The sequence below is a fragment of the Pelobates fuscus genome, chromosome 4 (genome assembly GCF_036172605.1).
Source record: "Pelobates fuscus isolate aPelFus1 chromosome 4, aPelFus1.pri, whole genome shotgun sequence".
Lineage (NCBI taxonomy): Eukaryota > Metazoa > Chordata > Amphibia > Anura > Pelobatidae > Pelobates > Pelobates fuscus.
In genome coordinates, this window is record NC_086320.1 from 56810265 (window position 1) to 56828628 (window position 18364).

The 18364-nt window shown below is 39.8% G+C and overlaps 1 protein-coding gene across 1 annotated transcript in view; it reads right to left on the minus strand.

The window, feature by feature from the left end:
• The window catches only part of VPS13B (vacuolar protein sorting 13 homolog B), an 843188-nt gene that overhangs the window by 97505 nt on the left and 727319 nt on the right, over positions 1–18364 (minus strand). The window contains exons 40-42 of the mRNA XM_063451210.1: positions 17977–18173; positions 6960–7141; positions 5285–5634 (exon numbers count right to left, since the gene is read on the minus strand). Of these exons, the coding sequence (XP_063307280.1) occupies positions 5285–5634; positions 6960–7141; positions 17977–18173 (729 nt within the window). The remainder of the gene's footprint in view (positions 1–5284; positions 5635–6959; positions 7142–17976; positions 18174–18364) is intronic.

Genomic DNA, 18364 nt, shown 5'->3' on the forward strand with positions numbered 1-18364 from the left:
ATTTGTACTTACCCCCTCCTCTGGGTGTCCCGGTGAGGGTAGTTGGGGATCTGGAAAGGCTGTCCAGCATCCCTGTAGGTCAGGCACAGAGACCACGGTCCCATCTGCGCCGTCTGGGGGATTGGTGTCTCCCCTTGTTAGGGTAAGCTGCCGCTGGGGAGAGGGGGTGCTGTGCTCCTTTCCCGGAAACACAGGCTGCCGCTGGAGAGGGAGACCGCCTGTCTCCACTCCCGTAACATTGTCCTGTTGCTGTAGAGAGGGACCAACTGTCTCTGCTCTCTGTAGGACACACTGCTGCTGGGGGGGGAAGGTCGGCACCTTCGGCCCCCTGGGGTACACACTGCCGCTGGAGAGGGAGACCGCCTGTCTCCACTCCCTTACCATTGTCCTGTTGCTGTAGAGAGGGACCAACTGTCTCTGCTCTCTGTAGGACACACTGCTGCTGGGGGGGAAGGACGGCACCTTCGGCCCCCTGGGGTACACACTGCCGCTGGAGAGGGAGACCGCCTGTCTCCACTCCCTTACCATTGTCCTGTTGCTGTAGAGAGGGACCAACTGTCTCTGCTCTCTGTAGGACACACTGCTGCTGGGGGGGAAGGACGGCACCTTCGTCCCCCTGTAACTCCCACTGCCGCTGGAGATCTGGGTTGGTTGCCCAGCATCCCTGTAGGGCCGGTAGAGAGACCTCGGTCCCATCTCTACCTGCCATCTGGAGGGCCTCGCCGGACCAGTCAGGGAGGTCTGGTTCTGCTTGTCGGGTAGGTTGGGGCTGCACGAAGCTGAGCAGGTGTAGGTAGTCCTGCTCCAGCTCCCACTCCCTTGTTGCCAGGTGGGTCATGTCTTTTCTCACCTCTCGTTCGTCAGCCCAGACATACATGCCCATCCGGTAGTCGTAGATGTCCCAGAACCTAGACTCCTCCGTGCTGCCGAAATCAGGCTCCTCCTCCATGGCGTCCAGAAGTAGACCAGGACCATCATAATCATCCCCCTCCGGTAAGTCGTGCTCGGCTGTCCAGGGAGTAAGTCGAATGGTATGCCACCAGAGGGCCTGGTATGCGTTGTCTAACCCGATCTCTCGCCATACCAGGGTCTCTAGTCTTGCCACCCATTCATCCAGGGGCTGCTCTCCCAATAGACACATTCGCATTGCCACACGCTTCTGTAGCCGCTGCTCATCACTGGGGAGACTCTCACCTCGCCGCCACTGGGCGTCTTCCAGGGCATCATACCAGAGTTCCTTTCTGGCTGCATCCCTGTAATCTGCGGCCTCCTTCTCCTCCTCATCATGGAATGCTGTCCGCAAACCAGCTGATTCCATCCTGTTGTAGCCAGGGGCGCTGCCCAATGGCTAGCGTTGCCCTCAATTGTAACTCCAAACGTTACCAGTGTCTCTGAGCTGCTTCTCCTCGCACTAGGACGCCATCCCACCGCTGCCACCAATGTAACGGAGCTCCGTGTACCCCGACCGAGTACCCTCCGTTGATGGATGCTCCTAGCGCTCTCAGAGGACTCCAAGCACTGCAGACGACACCACAACCACCGCAGACTCCACAACCGCCGTAGCTTAACTGGAGCCGCGCCGTCTTCCTTCCACCCTGGATCGGCTTCTGTCCTCCAGGACCGTGTGGGGAAGACCTCTCCTCCAGGAGAGCGTATCTGGAACAAGCTCTTAAAAGAGCTAAGTGATTAAGAGCTCAGGGGAATATGCAGAGCATAGCAATCCCCAGTGTGATATAGCAGTTCCCTCCAATAACGAGACACGGCTACGTATTGAGGGTCAGAAGAGGTCTGAGGACTGGAACACCCAGCCTGCTTTTTATTAGGATAAGGTACACACAGGACACTCCCAGGGGGAGGATGAAATTAACCAATAACAGCATAGTACAGCCCACAGGTTCCCTCCCCTCAGATAAACAGTTAAACCAATTATTACATACAATAAAAATACAGTTTTTACACACACACTGTAACTTTAAAACCATATATTCAATTTCAATAAAAGTTGCATATTCAGACTCAGCATACATCAAACATAAACCCTTCCAAAAATCAGCCAAATCCCTCCAGTGGATCAAAAGTTAGCTGGAAGTCCTTTATGACCGACCGCAAGCACAATTTCCTGCCCAAAACAGTTCCATAGATTTGGGCTGTGCGGTCGGTCAATTTCATGCGAAAAAACGACTAAGTCCCATTTCGAACGGGACTTAGTCTCTGGAGCTGCAAGTTCAGTATGGGAGAAGGTAAGGGTCAGCGGTGTTCGGCAGAATGTGTAGCCGATTTTAGTTCCACAGAATCTTTAGCATACACCGCTGACCGCATTCGAGGAAACCAAGATGGCCGCCGCCACGTGCAATTGACCGGCAGTAACCTCACAGCCTGGGAGGTAAATTGCCTGCACACTTTAGCTTCTGGGTGGTCTGCCTGTGTGGTACTTGGTTCAGTAAGCCCTATTTACTGAACCAAGTGGGGGAAAGCCAGGAACAAGTTATTTTACCGGTCTGGGGACATAGTCTTAAAGGGGCATTGTTCAGCAAAGTCACAATATGTCCCCAGACGGTTCTTAAAGGGCCATACACACCCAATAAATGTTAATAAGTTTTCAGGGGCACAATCTTCCAGGGGCCATAGTCATGAGGCAGGAGGCTGGCAAACATGCTTCTCCACAATCCAGGGAAGCAGGGCAATTTCTCATTTAAAGGGCCAGTTACAAATAGCGATTTGTAACGTGTCTAAATTACCAGCACTTGTTACAGGGCCAGTGGGGACCTACCCATCTACCTATCCATTGTATATTATATCATATAGTATTATGTATACCTTTTGTTTGTATGTATTGTATTGAATCTATTGTGTCTATCATTTGTACAAAACCATAAATAATCATATCTATTAGATCTACCTGTCTGTCATATCTGTCTATTGTAACTATATCTATTGTATCTCTCTAATCCTGTTTGGCAATTAGTCATGTAGGAATCCTTGCTGTAGTAGGTCTTTCAGCGTACTTTTCAAAATAAGACAAAAACCAGGATTTGGAGCTGCAGAGATTTTTTTCTTCTCTTTTTCACATTGATATTTGAACCAGCTGACGGGGTTTAGATCACACTAGCTCTTGTTTTATGAATATCCCCCTGCAAATAGAAAAGCATGGAATGCCCTTAAAAAAGAATGTTTGATATAAAACAGATGTTCTATCTTCTCCGAGTCCTGCTGTTGTAGTGCCATGTTGGGTAATTAATCCAAAAGCTTCTAGCGCTCTGCAGGCATATAAATAAAAATGACTTTGTTTTCCTTAAGTTAATTCATGGGAGGAGCGCACAGTAAGCCCCGGGGGAGATAGAGAAGATCACTTTATTAGCTAAGGGTTTCCAACTAGGAATCCTGGCTCCCAATGTTACACGTATTATTTATTGCACGAGACAAACCGAGCAGAGGACAGCCGCGGTATTGTGCGAGGTCGCAAATGAGGGAATAGAAGGCCAACACATGCCTTGTATGTAGAGTTGCCAGATCTGGATTTTAAAGAGGGACACCTATAAAAAAATGTATACTTCAGGGCTGTACTGATTCAAATACAGATCTGAACTGTGTGTTATTTTTTATTTCCATGTTCCTAACTGCAATAGAGATCAAGCAACCGTATTTGTATGTAACATTCTTAAAGACTCGTGTTTTTCAAGTGTTAGGTATGACTGTTAATAAAGGCGTTTTACCAATAATGCAACTCACAGGGGCCATGTTTCCCCTACTGGCTTGCTAGGCAGCTAGGTGAGTTCTAACACTCTCGATGCCAAAAAAAAGTGTGTGTGCTGGAAGCTAAATAATTCAGCATACAAATTATTATTATTGTATTATTTATATAGCGCTAACATACACGTAATTGTAACCGGACAAGTGGACGCACAGAAACAGAGGGGTTGAGGGCCCTGCTCAATGAGCTTATATGCTAGAGATAATTACAGGTCAGTCTATATTTATTTTAGTGAATGCTAGTAATGTTCCATCCTATTGGAAGACAAATAATTGGCTGGAAGAGTCATTCGATGCTCTCAGTCAATTAATTTTGTACAAAGACTGGGAGAATTAATGACACTAAAGTAGTGCCTTAAGCTGTAGTGATACCTGAAGAGGGGGTTGATGGGAAGCAAACCGTTTGTAAATGGTTGACCGCTACAGGCCTTGGGCATTCCTGTAATATATTTTCACTCGGCTTGCCTGGGAATTATTTCAGGAATTATTTCAGGAATGGAAGGGAAATTTTAAATTTTAGGTTAAAACAGTCAAACTGGAATAATTCTCTTTAATTCACGGCTTAGACCCTAATTGTCCTTTTTTGCCTTCTCCAGGTTAAATGCGAGGTGTCATCAGTTAGTGACTCTAGCATCCCAAAAGCTAGAATTTGTGGGATACCTCGTTTGCCACTGTGGGAGGAAACAGATGAACCTGCATGCACAGAGGTGCTATATATTTGTAGGTTTTACCCCTGCATTTAGAGCAAGGTAGTATACAGTATAAGTTGCTAAATGTAAAATAACAAATTGATCTATACATTTCTTAGTGATATATTCAGTGACACTATACCATGCTGGCATGACAGGTCAATGTCAGAACAGTATAAATTCCTACCTAGTATTTCTCTCCAACGCAGGCGCCACCAACGTGATAACGGTTTGTGCAAAATATGGAAATTATGAATCTTTAACATATAACAAATTTGATGCACCATTTCTATAATTTCTTAAGCATTAAAGAAAGAAAAAAAAAACCCACAAAGAAAACACAAACTTGGAAAGATTTTGGAAGGAATAGATGGATGGAGAAAACACGGTCCTTATCCCTGACCACACTTGTAAATTCAAGGACCAATTTATTTGTCATGTCTACAGAGTATTGTATTTAATTCTTCCATATTGGATTACATCACATGCACCATTTTTTCTCGTTATCACTAGGCTCAGAATTAGAATGCGGGTACTTTTGTCTATGGTTATATCAACTGTATTTCATGTTGTCACTGGCAAACCACAGCCGTTTGACTGATTTAAATAGATTTATTTGGATCACTCTTGTAAAAGGCCACATCGTTACATTTGGTGTTTTTTTTTTATAAAAATACTAAATATATACAACATGTTTTGACCACTGACTATGTACTAGTTTTCTGGTTGATACATTTGGTAAAAAAGACGAGACTCAGAGTTAGGCAGATAAGATATGTCACAAATATGTGTACACCTTGAGATTTCTGCGTATAATGAAAATTGTTAAATGGCATTTTTCCTACCTGTTGCCAAGCCTGAATTGCAGTATTAATGGACTGCACAGAATGCTGCCCAAAGTCCACAAACACTGGATCCACCAGGACAGTAAGGTCAAGAAACTTTTCCAGAGCACTGTCAGAAATGGCCAATTGTCCTTGGATGTGAAATTGTTTTATAAACTGCTTCATGGTGAGGTTCCTGAATTCCAATAACTTGCAATCAGCCTTTGTTGAAAACTGTATCTCTTTGCAAACAGAAACCTCGCTCCATTGCCGTATATATACATGGGGTTCTTCAAATGAGATGATCACGTACTCCAGGTCACCTGGAATAGTCTTATCCGAAATGAAAGGCTGTAAGCGTTTGGGTGGAGCTAGAAAAAAAAAGTTGAGAAATTAAAAAATGTTAGATGAACAAAAAAGTGTCTCTTCACATTTTGTTTGTAAAACAAAAAAAACAAAAGGGATTTTATTTTAGAAGTGCTCCAAAAGCAAATTACGTTCCAGGCATTTTTTAACACGCTGTTCTGCCTATTTACATAAGTAACCAAGAAAAAGGAATAGCAAGGAAATTAACAGCCACTTTCCTGGGGTTCTATCGAACCTCAGCTGTTTGTTGTACGACTGTCCCATGTGTTGACTTGTGGACTAGCTGGGAAACAAAAGATAAAAGTTGGGACTTGGTGCCTAATTTTCCTAGTTTTCTAAGTTTCTAAAATGAAATAAGTACGGACAGAAAAAACTGTCCAGATAGAGTGGAAAGTTGGTAATGAACGTGGACCTACTGGCGGGTAACAACCCGTTGAATGAATTAGACACAAACTCACAACAAATCTCAACTAGTATAGAAAAGCCCTTATATTGGCTTAAAAGATACAATAGAAAGTAAGGATACTAGATCCTAAACGTACCAGGAAATACTAGTTATTTCCTGGTACGTTTAGGATCTAGTATCCTTACTTTCTAAGTTTAACAGGACTGTCTTGATTGAGAACCATCTAAAAACGTTCTAGGTTACTTCTCTGGTGTCCCAGGTGTTTGGGATGCAAAAGACTATAACCAAGACATAGTAACAGGAGCACTTGTAATGCACAATGCATCCATGATTCCTTACACTTAACATCACTGAGTAATAGACAGGTTTCAAGGAATTATTTATAATAATATTATCAAGGAATCAAGGACTTACTTTTTATGTTTTAACAATGAGGAAAGTTCTAAATTAACCTCTGAGCCATTCACACACTCACAACAGGAATGAGTGAGCATTAGAGACATTTTAAAAGAAATCGGAGGAGGCATGGGGAGGTGGGAGAGAGGGGGACACATAGACAACATAACTAATGCCGTCTATGTGGGTAAAGTGTTTTCTGGCATGTCATTTAAGACGTGACAGTTAAGTGACAGATCAACATTTCCCTTGTGATTCCAGAGTACAGATTGGCGCTGCATCGACCTTTTGTCACATCATTGATCCGTTCATAATCTTTTTCAGTGGCATGTTCATACGCCATTGGTTGTTATGGGATTAAATACTATCTAGTTGCTCCACTTTAACAAATAAATAAATATTTATTTTGTAAAGAACGTGATTGATGGAATTGTTCACTAATCTGTGTCCGTTAACTTACTGCAGCATTTTACAGTGCATATATTATATTATATTAAATATTATATTATATTAAAAGCAGAGTTTTACCTGAGCCTAACTGATCCAGGTGATGACAAAGGTGGAGCTCCACGTGAGCAAAGTGTACCGAGATACCAAGGGACGGGACAAGCCAGGGAGTAAAGCAAGAGTCAACTCTAGTGCAGGCAGCTAACGCCGTGGGAGTTACGAGCTGGTCGCAGCCACTTTGTGAGCCAGATTCGCTTTCAGAGCTGTGGGAAACATAAAACAAAGAAAAAAAAATTATTCGTCAATTCCAGGATTATAACATGTTATATGATAAGAGCAGATGGTCTTGTCCACTTGCCTAAAATATTCTTGAAGGAGCAGCCAAAAATATTAGATTTAATTTCACATCTGACCATTAGAATTTGCATACATATTTATCTGGAACAAGTGGCATTCAATTGTGTAATTATATCCGAATACTGTTATTCTTTCTTATTTTTATTTTAAAATTCTGCATTTAATGAGCCAAAAAAAGATTCAAGACAAAAAAATTGGAACAGCTGTAGTTTATTTGCTTAACAAAACAAGGAGACAAAAGTATATATAGATCCAAATGTCCATAATCGGACGCATTAACGGTAATATTTCCGTTTACCTGTGAGATAGGTAGATAAAATAATAACAGAAGTTTATAACTAGGTCCGATAGATAAGCTCCTTGGATTTGCAGTAGATGGTAAGAAAAATGCTGCTGATTCTAGGACTCAGGACTCCACTCCATTCCATTCTCCAGACTGTGCAAGTGGAGTTTTGCACATACTCCACCTGTTGGGCATACCTTTATTCCAGCTATGGATCCTTACAGTTAATTCACCCTTTTTTCTCTCCCACTACTCCCCATGTGAAAAAAAGGAAGGTGGAGATTTTAGAGTCAAGTGAATTGTTCGTTTCCGCAGAGTTATACTTAAAAGCTTGGTCAACTCTCCTTCATTATTTGACCTGCGTTGACAGTATAAGTAATATAAGTCAAACTTTTACTGACTAAATTGTCTTAAAAGCATCACTGCGTAAGCAAAAACTCTAATGAGGTTTAAGATTCTAGCTAGATATCTCAGCAAGAAAACCAATACACAATATAATGTTGCGTGAGGAGACAAGAATTGTGTGAAAACTGCTTTCCTAAAAGTCAGGCTTATTCCAGAATGTTTTAATGCTTCGATTTTAATTAATACAATTAATGATTTTTTTTTAAATTTGAGAAACTAATAGTTAAAGGGACACTATAGTCACCTGAACAACTTTTGCTTAATAAAGCAGTTTTGGTGTATAGAACATGCCCCTGCAGCCTCACTGCTCAATCCTCTGCCATTTAGGAGTTAAATCCCTTTGTTTATGAACCCTAGTCACACCTCCCTGCATGTGACTTGCACAACCTTCCATAAACACTTCCTGTAAAGAGAGCCCTATTTAGGCTTTCTTTATTTCAAGTTCGGTTTAATTAAGATTTTCTTAATAGCTTGCTAGACCCTGCAAGAGCCTCCTGTATGTGATTAAAGTTCAATTTAGAGATTGAGATACAAATATTTAAGGTAAATTACATCTGTTTGAAAGTGAAACTATTTTTTTTTTAAATGCAGGCTCTGTCAATCATAGCCACGGGAGGTGTGGGCTGCATAAACAGAAATAAAGTGATTTAACTCCTAAATGACAGTGAATTGAGCAGTGATATTGCAGGGGAATGATTTATACACTAAAACTGCTTTATTTAGCTAAAGTCATTTAGGTGACTATAGTGTTCCTTTAATATGAGAAACTTTAATATTTTATAAATCCCCAAACTATCAGCATACAAACTATACCGTTTTTTTTTTAAATATAATATAGTATAATAATTATCACATACTCAAAAAAAATTACCATATAATAAATATCTCTTATTATGTTATTGTACCCATCTCCCAAAAAATACACAAAATAAGAAATTAATATTATAACACCCATCTAAAAAAATACACTGAATAAGAAATCTATGGTAATATTACAAAACCTACCGTCAACAAAAAAAGTTTCAAAGCTTGGTGCTTGGTGCTGTCACTCCACACACCAAAATAAATAAATCCCAGTAAATCTAAATATAAACGGAACTCTGTCAATCTGCAGAGTATGGGAACCAACACTGAGAAGTGGAAACAGTTCAAGTTCACTACAGAGAGCTTCAAAAGACACATTCTGTACGTTAAGGTGCCATGTGAGCAGTACTGCTTTATTTCATATTTCACCAAAACGTAAGCTTTCAGAACTGCTGTGGACCACCCATAGCCTAAGGTCAAGCAACGACACAGCCTTGCTTCATGTTCAGAGGAACTCACCAAGAGGCCATCACTGCAAGAACTGTGAATTTACTTTGACCGTTGAAAGTTCCCATTGGATTTCTCCAGACTAATATCAGTTCTTGACCCCGAGAATCAAACTGCCGTCTTTTTGGAAACATTAAATGATAGATAATAATACTTCTCTTGCTATTGCACTTGGCCAGTACAAACAAGGCCTCAATTTAAATTGCATTTAAACTGTCATTGGAGCCCGGCACAGTTTGGGAAAAGCTGTTTATATTCTCACAGTTATGTCCCAACCTACAATGCTGAAATTATTCCATTGTGAAGTGTTTACTTGTAGACTCGGCTCAAATTAGCTGAGTTGTGAAATATGATTTACTCCCCACACAAGTATGTTTATAATGAGTTAGATAGAACTGCGTTCCTAATGCCGGCCTGTCTGGATGATTAATGAATGCATTAAATGATCACAGAAATTGTGAGAACGTCATCTTCTAAATCGAGGTGTGAAAGAAAACCTGCGGTGTGGCCTGCCATGGGATTCATTGTCCCCGTGTGCACTATGGCAGCTTAACCAGCCAACAAGAGGTTGTCAAAAAGTTAATTACAAAATATAATAATAAAAAAAAACCTTGAGAAACATACAATATAGACATATCTTAAAGAAAAAAATAAATATCAAACTACACAGTCCAGCAAAAGTGTGTAAAAACACTAAAAAAAAAAGCTCAAGCACTGAAGGGTCATTTTGTCCAGATCATTCTCTGACCTTCTGAAGGTCAGCATCTCAGACTCCAGACGTTAATTAAATAAAATACCGTAGGATTGGTAGCCAAATACACATATTGAAAGCTCAATTAAATCAAAATAATTGAATCTATAACATTAAATTGAGAGTTTTAAAACGATTTAATAAATTAGCAAATGTAAAAGAGGTTAATCAATTCATAAGATATTTTATCTATATCCACCTTATCTGTGTCCTATATTTTTACATAGTTTATTACATTTATATATTTTTAACATGTTGTTAGCAAGTTGACCTATTACTTGTTAGGACAAAGCTTTAATGTTTCATCCAGTGAGTTCTACTACTGGTAGGATCAAACAACAAGTACCACAAAGTAAAAATAACTCCATGAAGCCCATAAAACTATTATAAATAATGTTAGGTCTTGACAGGAAAGTTATTTCAAACAATGGGCAGGATTTGCCCAACATGCAAATATAGGAATGCTAGAAAGACCGAATGTGTTACTGATCTAGTCCTTAGAGGTGGCCAGGCTTAACATTATAACAAGCCTATGTCAAGGGATACAGAGAGACAACACGACGATAAGACAAGCCAAAGGTCAAGGAGCACAGAGATCAGGACAGTCAAACAACAAGCCAGGGTTTAATTGCAGAATAAGCAAACAGTAAGAACACACTCTCCGGGGGACTAGAGTTTAAATAGCCCTGGTGTCTGACATCTCCCAAGCGACACCAAAAAGTGACTGATTTGCGTTGTTTTTGACAGGTTGTTGGTGAGGTATATGTGTATATATATCTATTCATGTACACACAGACATTCAACAGGCAGGTCATGTTTTATAATCCCATACATGAATGGTGAAATCATCTGTGCAATTACTCCCCATAATGAACAGGAAAAAATGCACAGATAACCCGATGTTTAACAATGTACGTGTAGTATTTCATAGCAAAATGCTGCCCATACAGACTCCAGGCACCATGACCACTTCAATCACTTTAATGGTCATGGTGCTTTGTGTAACCCTTTAAGTTTAAAATTCACTTTGCATCATTCTGAATTTCCAACAATTTAGCGAATAACCAAAAAACAACAACAACTTCCCGACAGATGTTTGCTGGATATATCATTTAGTAGACAGTAGATTCATTAATGAAAAGCCATGGGTGAAACTAACAGAATCCACAGTGTTTCATTCAGTGTGTTTTTTCTTCTTCATGAATACAGGTATGTGTGGTCACTCTACGAGCTCTCTAAAGCAGTGTTTCCCAACCCAGTCCTCAAGGCACACCTACCAGTCCAGGATTTAAGGATTACCCAGTTTTGTCTAAGGTGTTTTTAGAAAAAAAGAAAAAAGAAAAAACACCTTAGACAAAACTGGGTAATCCTTAAATCCTGGACTGGTAGGTGTGCCTTGAGGACTGGGTTGGGAAACACTGCTCTAAAGGATATCTAGTTGGGACTTTGTTTTGATGTTTTTTTTTTTTTTTTGTAAGAAATTGCAGTTATAGTAAATAGAATGTAGGATGAAGATCCATAAAGCATTGACTACCCAAAAACCATATATTATTATTATTATTTCAGGATTGCCCTTAAGTAGTATTTAACTGAATTATCTCTTGGCCTTCCACCGTTATGATTAAATGCACTGATATCCTGCTAGAACACAGCATGTTGAACATTTTAAAAACAGTAAACTGTTCTTTTCCACCAACTGCATTTATCATTCCCACAGTATTCATGTTACTGCGGTGCCAAGTTGACCGCATAAAGGTAATTTTGTGGTGGTCTCAAACTCCAAAGAATTAACCCTGTCGAAAACAATTAACTTCTCAATGACAAAAAAGGCATTCTTGTACAATTAATATCAAAAATTCAGTTCCTACCCTATCCAATTAATGGAAAACAGATGTTTAATTTTGCTATAGATTTTTTATTTTGTTTTTATAAATAGATCCACAGTGCACCACTTTCTCAGATCCCCTTGATAACTGTGGTCCTCTTTTATCCAAAAAAAATGTAATTAAAAAAATATAAGAATATAAATCACAAAAACTGAAGGATCATAAGAACTCCGTCATTCATATAAAATATTCTTCTTGCAAAACTGGGAGACAAAGTGTCAAATTGGATTGTCAACCCAGTACAAATATAATCCCCAGAAAAAAAAAAATCCATCTATCTCCAAGGAGAGCTTAAAACTGTTAAAGGACATCCAACATATATCTGCTCTGGGAGCGCAAATCAAACAGCATCCAAATAGTTTTAGAGATTTTTTTTTTCTTGTTTACAACAAAAACTGCTTCACTGCTGACAATTTGTCCTTTTTTATCCGACTGTTGAGATTTTCCCTAACGTCGTGTAAAGTCAGTAGATCTGAGCAGATTTTGAAAAAACAGAAGTGACAGCGGCATTTTATTTTAATTCAAGTTTTTAATGTTTTGCTAATGAAAAAACATGCATGAAGCATACAGAAAACAATGAGGGAGGATAACATAAAAATGTGTTTTCAAAATCTATACAATTGTGATATAGGTGCAACTCCTATTCACCTGCCACGTCCTGTATTGAGCATATATTGTTTGGCATACCTTGTTTGTAACAAATATCAAAACAAGGATTACGACTAGTACATACACCGCATACTAAAATCTTGGAAAGTCTGCTATACAACTTGAAACACACATATTTTAACAGGCAAACATTACAATGATATTGAAAATACTGGAGAATGCAAAAGACAAAAAAGACCAACCCCACCCCCCCAAACAATACCAAGTGGCACAAAAAAAATATCCATTTAATTATTCATGCAATGATAGACAGAGGCATAAATGGTGGAAACGTATGCACCCAAATTGGAAGAATATAGGTAACTGATTATGCTTTGGGGCACTGAAGGTGTGCTAAACATAGCAACACTAAGGATAGTGTCTGCAATTTAACGCTTGTCCAAAGTCAAGTCGCCAGGCTGAGGACTCCAAACATTCCAAAAGACTAAGAGTGTCCTTCCATACTACACCTAGTGCCAGTCCAAAGACATAACCAGGAGATGCCTCTGGTTAGTCAGCAGGTAAAGGTTGTGCATTCTCCCTTACACCGCAACTTCCAATTTTCTACCCTCCTAGATGGAATAATCTACACAATGGGTGCCAGTGATGACTAAAACTAGCAAAGCCTCTTCTTGCTTTTCCAAAGATTTTCCAGGGCTCGTTCTTTTGCATCTTGGGTGTCGGGCCAGACAGGACCTGTGACCTCCAAGACGCCCTGTCCTCTACAGATTGACTAGGAAAGTAATTAGAATAACACTATTTTACCAATGTTGAAGAAACCGTTTGATGAACTGACGATTAGAAACTTTTGCCATGTGGGATGCTCCTGAATGATGGTGTTGACGTGGTCCAGATCAAACTATTCTGTTTTAATGCTTAGATAACCTCCACCAGCCCAAGTGGGAGGGAGATGGGATTTATAAGCCCTACCTAGGTTGCATTCACTAGTTAAGGCGTTCATGGGACCTATCTTCTCTCATATATATTTAATGAAATAGTGGGTGGAAGTGTGGAATGAATACATTTTAAACATGGCACATACTCTCTGATGCAGATTGCAATTACTATGTCTGGTGATCGAAGAGGCTTGCGTGTCACTTAGAAGATAGACCACAGTCTCTGTGGCCTTCAAAACTTGCATCTTTGAAGGCATAAAAACACTCGTATATTTGGCAGGTATATCAGGAAATATGCTATGCCTGAGGGTGTCTGCAACAGTCATTGTTTACTGTTCCAGCATACAAAGAAGAACCCATTACTGTATTTATCAGAAATGGGCAATCTGACTTGAACCTAATATGTTACAGTGACTCTATATGTGGGCCTCTTCTTATTCATATGATTCATACATTTTGGAGTCTATATATGCAATAGTGAGGTGTGGTGACAAAAGAACCAGCTTGCAAAATTGTTTTTTTTTAGTTAGATTAGTTATTTTATTCCAATTTGTCTATTTTTGTCTAAGTTTGTCAAGATCGCATCCCTGGTTATTTAGTTAATAAACCTTACTGTATAGATATATACAGCAATATATGAAAAGACACAGGTGATGTGTGAATACCCTATGTATTCTCTTACTGTGAATATTTAAAGGGACACTGCGAGCATCATCGCCACTATAGATTTTTATTGTAATGTTTATGGTGCAAAGAGACAATGGGTTTTATCTCTCCAGGTCTTGTCAAACCATTTTCAGGCAGAGCATTTCCCAACACCCTAAAACCAACCAATAATCTGTAACAATCATAATGAGGGGGGACAACACCCTACCAGTTTTTATGTAGGGGGAATTGTTTGCAGTCATATAGAAGCAAATTCATTCTTTTTCAGGAGGGGAGGGTGGTAAGCCAAAACAAAATGGGGAAAAAAAAAGTGTCTCTTTAATTCTATAATAGGTTTCAGTTCTGCAAGGCCCCTGCTCAGCTGTTTGGAGAATCTTACTGGAGAGCATCTAGGCGTGTCAAAAAAATTGGGGCTGTTTGAAATCTCCCATGTTTAATCAGGTTTTGCACATGCCTCATCTCCTTTAAGAAGGAATTTCCATTAAGTTGTCATTTGGGCAAAGGAGCAAGCTGTCCATTAGTGGAGGCATGCTATTGTCCTCTCAACTGCAGGGGTCATTATTGGCTGGTAGCACCAGGGGGTGGGATTACAGTGCTCACAGGAGAGTGGAACAAGAAACCATTTTGGAAGCAACACAGAGAAAGCACTGCAGCAGCTAATGGCCCCTGCCAAATGTAAGTCTATAATATTTCCTTTGTATCCCCCCAATAGCATTAGTGACTACCGGAGAGCTGCTTAAGCAAGTGCATTTACTCAAATATATAAGCAATATATATAAAACCAGGGAATGCCAGGAGTGACAAGTGCAGGGAGACATTTCTGGCTCAGTGCACTGTAGTGACTGTCAATAATAGTTTTAATAGCTCATATTGCACATACCCATCTTCTTCGTTACATTTCTCAGTCACTCTACAGCTGAGACCTAAGACACTCATGATGTGACTAGTTTAAAAGTTGTGAAGCTTCAAAATGCAGGACCGGGGCTGAGACTCTGACGACTGATCTGATTCTGTTTTCAATCTGTTTCAATATGCAATGATTGTTGATTCTGTTAACCATGTCAGCTACTTCTTGGCTCCATATTTCCACTGCAGGTGAATTATATTACCAGACGCAAAGCAATAAGGAGTCTATCAGTATCTTGACGCTTTAACCATGTGCACACTGTGTGCTGAGAGCTAATGGAGTAGCTGACATGTTTTATAACAGCGGATTAGTGTAATCCAGCAGATAAATGTAATCCATCACAGTAATCCTGATAGTTATGAGTGTCTCCTTATTGCTCTGTATGTTTTTTCTCTGTATTTTACTCAGCTCTACCTGTTGTATGGGTATATCTGCAGTCTACTCAGCTCTGTATATTGTATATTGTGCTCAGATTTCAGATTTGGGTCTGGCCACAAGTCTGTATATTTCTATGGGGGGGGGGGGGAGAGATATGTGATGGATGGCCTGTTTTGTTTGGCGCAAGCCACAAGCTTGCGGCACCATTTCTGTGACAGGTTTCCATGTATCTAGATATCGCTGTATTGTGTACCTGTATTCTACATAGAGCAGTGTGTGTCTGTATATGCAGCTGTGGGTCAGCAATAGGGGGGAGGGGCAGCAGCTCTATAAACCATAAAGTATAATTAGGTGTGAAATGTATTCTGTGGGCTAATCAAGTTAAATGCGGAGCCAACAAGACTATCAAAGGGACTAGCAAAGGGCTGAGTTGATGTAACCAGAGATAGCTCTGAAAGGACAGGGGGTCCAACCAAGATAACCTTTTTTTGTCACGGTGTGTTGGCACAGGGGGAGGTGGTAACTAGTGTAAGGAATCACTTTGTTGCTTTGTAGTTCTTTCTCGGTGACCTGTTCTGTATTCCCATTGGGGAAAGGTTTGTGTAATTGTATGGAGGTCTGTACCATGTCCCATTAAACAGTTCAGTTGAGTTGACTGCCAGGACTATGTTTCATCTGGTTACTGGGGGAATGGGTATTTACTTGTGCTGATGGTTCCAGAGTGGCTGAAAGAAGGTAATAGTGGAGGTAACCAATCGGGTTTGCAGTTTAGATCCCCACAGAGTTGATTAAAATATATACATTGGGAAAAGATTTTAAAAAATTCATATATTCAGCACTTTATATTACAACACCAGTGTAAAAAAGTGAGAAGAGATATTACTCTCCTATTCTCAATAATCTGTAGAGATTTCAAGATTCCTCACAATCTTCAATTTCAACAAAAACGAAAGGAAATCTATGGATACACAACATACAAGAAGCACATTGTGCTTTTTGTATCTTTTGTTTTTCTTGGGGGAAGATATTCTAAATAGTTTTCTTAAACCGAGATTATTATTTAAGGTTATTTCAAACCACCCCTGCCCCCCCGAAAAAACAGTGTTTTAATAAAATAATGTTCCTGGTCAGAGTAACTCTTAATATGTGGGCTAAAACTTGACTTCATTCCAACACCGAGGCCAGGAATACCCGACAGACCTATCCTACTCTGCTGCACATACCGAATCCAAGCATCTTGACCATGGTAAAGGCTTGGAGTAAACCATTCATTATGGAAGCACACATTTTATTAATATATGGACTTTTGCTAGTGTTTTATGAGGGTGCCACTTTAGTTGTAGCCAAGATAGTGTATGAAACACACACACACACACACACGGAAAGTAAGTCGCAGACCCTTATGGATTTTGAGCCTAGTGGTCATGAAGGACAAAGTGTAAAGTGTGACCTATGGTCGTCTGATCTTATCCTCAAAGACTCAACACTTCCTTATTGAAATCACTGATACGGATTGGTTACAGAGTTTTGGTTTTATATATATATTATTTTTCTGTTATCTTGTGTCAATAATATTTCGATTGCTCCACTGTCTTCTTGGTCTCTGGGTTTTCTTTGATAGACTGGCACGTATGGCTGTAATCACGTAGGGCCTTAGTTTATCAGACTTTTGATTTGCATTTAGTGAGCGTGGTATGTAGTCAATCCATTAGCCCATAAAGCACAAGATAGTTTATTTCTTTTGTGTTTTTAGTGTGGCGTTTTACTTATCAACTTACCATTGGTCTTTAGAGTGCAGCTACTGTTAGCTGTTACTTTAGGCCGATGCACACTATCATTTGTCTATCCTTTGGGTGTTTGCTTTTCATTTGCTATAATGATGACCAGACTATTTTAATAGTAATTCTGCATTTTAGCTCAAGCTGTGAACCCATTACTTGTACTTATTTATATGGCCATGTTAATTATTGAGAACTGGATACAATTTTCTGCTTCTGAAGATAAGTTTCTGTCTAGTTTTAAACACAAATAACTGTGTTCTTCATTCCTTGTTGCAATACACCAAACAGTCTGAGTTCCCAAAAATGTGGCACTTCAAATAAAGAAGGACAAAATGATTTTGCTTCTCAGATATGGACATTTTGACAGTTCTCACCCCTCCTTATATTTGGGTTTCATCATAAATCTGCACAGACTTGGGAGAGGTTATAAAAGGAGCATCGAGACATGGGCAGCCAATGAATACTAGTTGTTACTGTTACCTGACTGTTACTAACATTTAAACATTACCTCCTACAATCATCAGCAATTTTGTTTTCACAATTACAGTTAAATTTATTTGTTCGTGACTTTTCCCCCTATATCTATGATTACTGAATGAAAAAGATGATTTTCTAGGACCCAGCGTGCATCATCTGAAATCAGGAAAATTTCGTAAACAAATAAACACAATGCCAAAGAACTGTTGCCGGACATTAAACCACACATGCGCGGCAAATTTACTTTACCCAGTTGTAAAAATGTATGTTTGTAGACAATTTAACGATGGACCTGTGGGCGAGGTCATAAACACAACACGTAATGTAATGTGGCAACATAGAGTAGGGTTACCTTTGGTCATCGGTTCCACTGGAATTACTGTTCAGGACAATCCGCCAAAGGTCAGAGGTTATGAGCTCCTTTTGGTCATTTACCGAGGAGATGCTGGGCAGCTGTAGATCACATGCTTTGCTCTCAGATAGACTGAATTCTCTAAAGCCTACAAATGACCGCTGGAGTTCATCCCAGTACTCGAGGCTACAAGGGATCTATAAAAACAATGAAAACTCCAGTTATTTCAGCTTTAAAATTTAATATGCAAGAAAATATGCAAGCATGCAAATCTTGCCTTAAAAGACCTTTGCAAAGTCTAAATAAATAAATATGAAAAATACACAACCATACATAGAAATCATTATTTAGGAGTGAGTCACAGAGTAGCGTGACTCGCAATGGAATA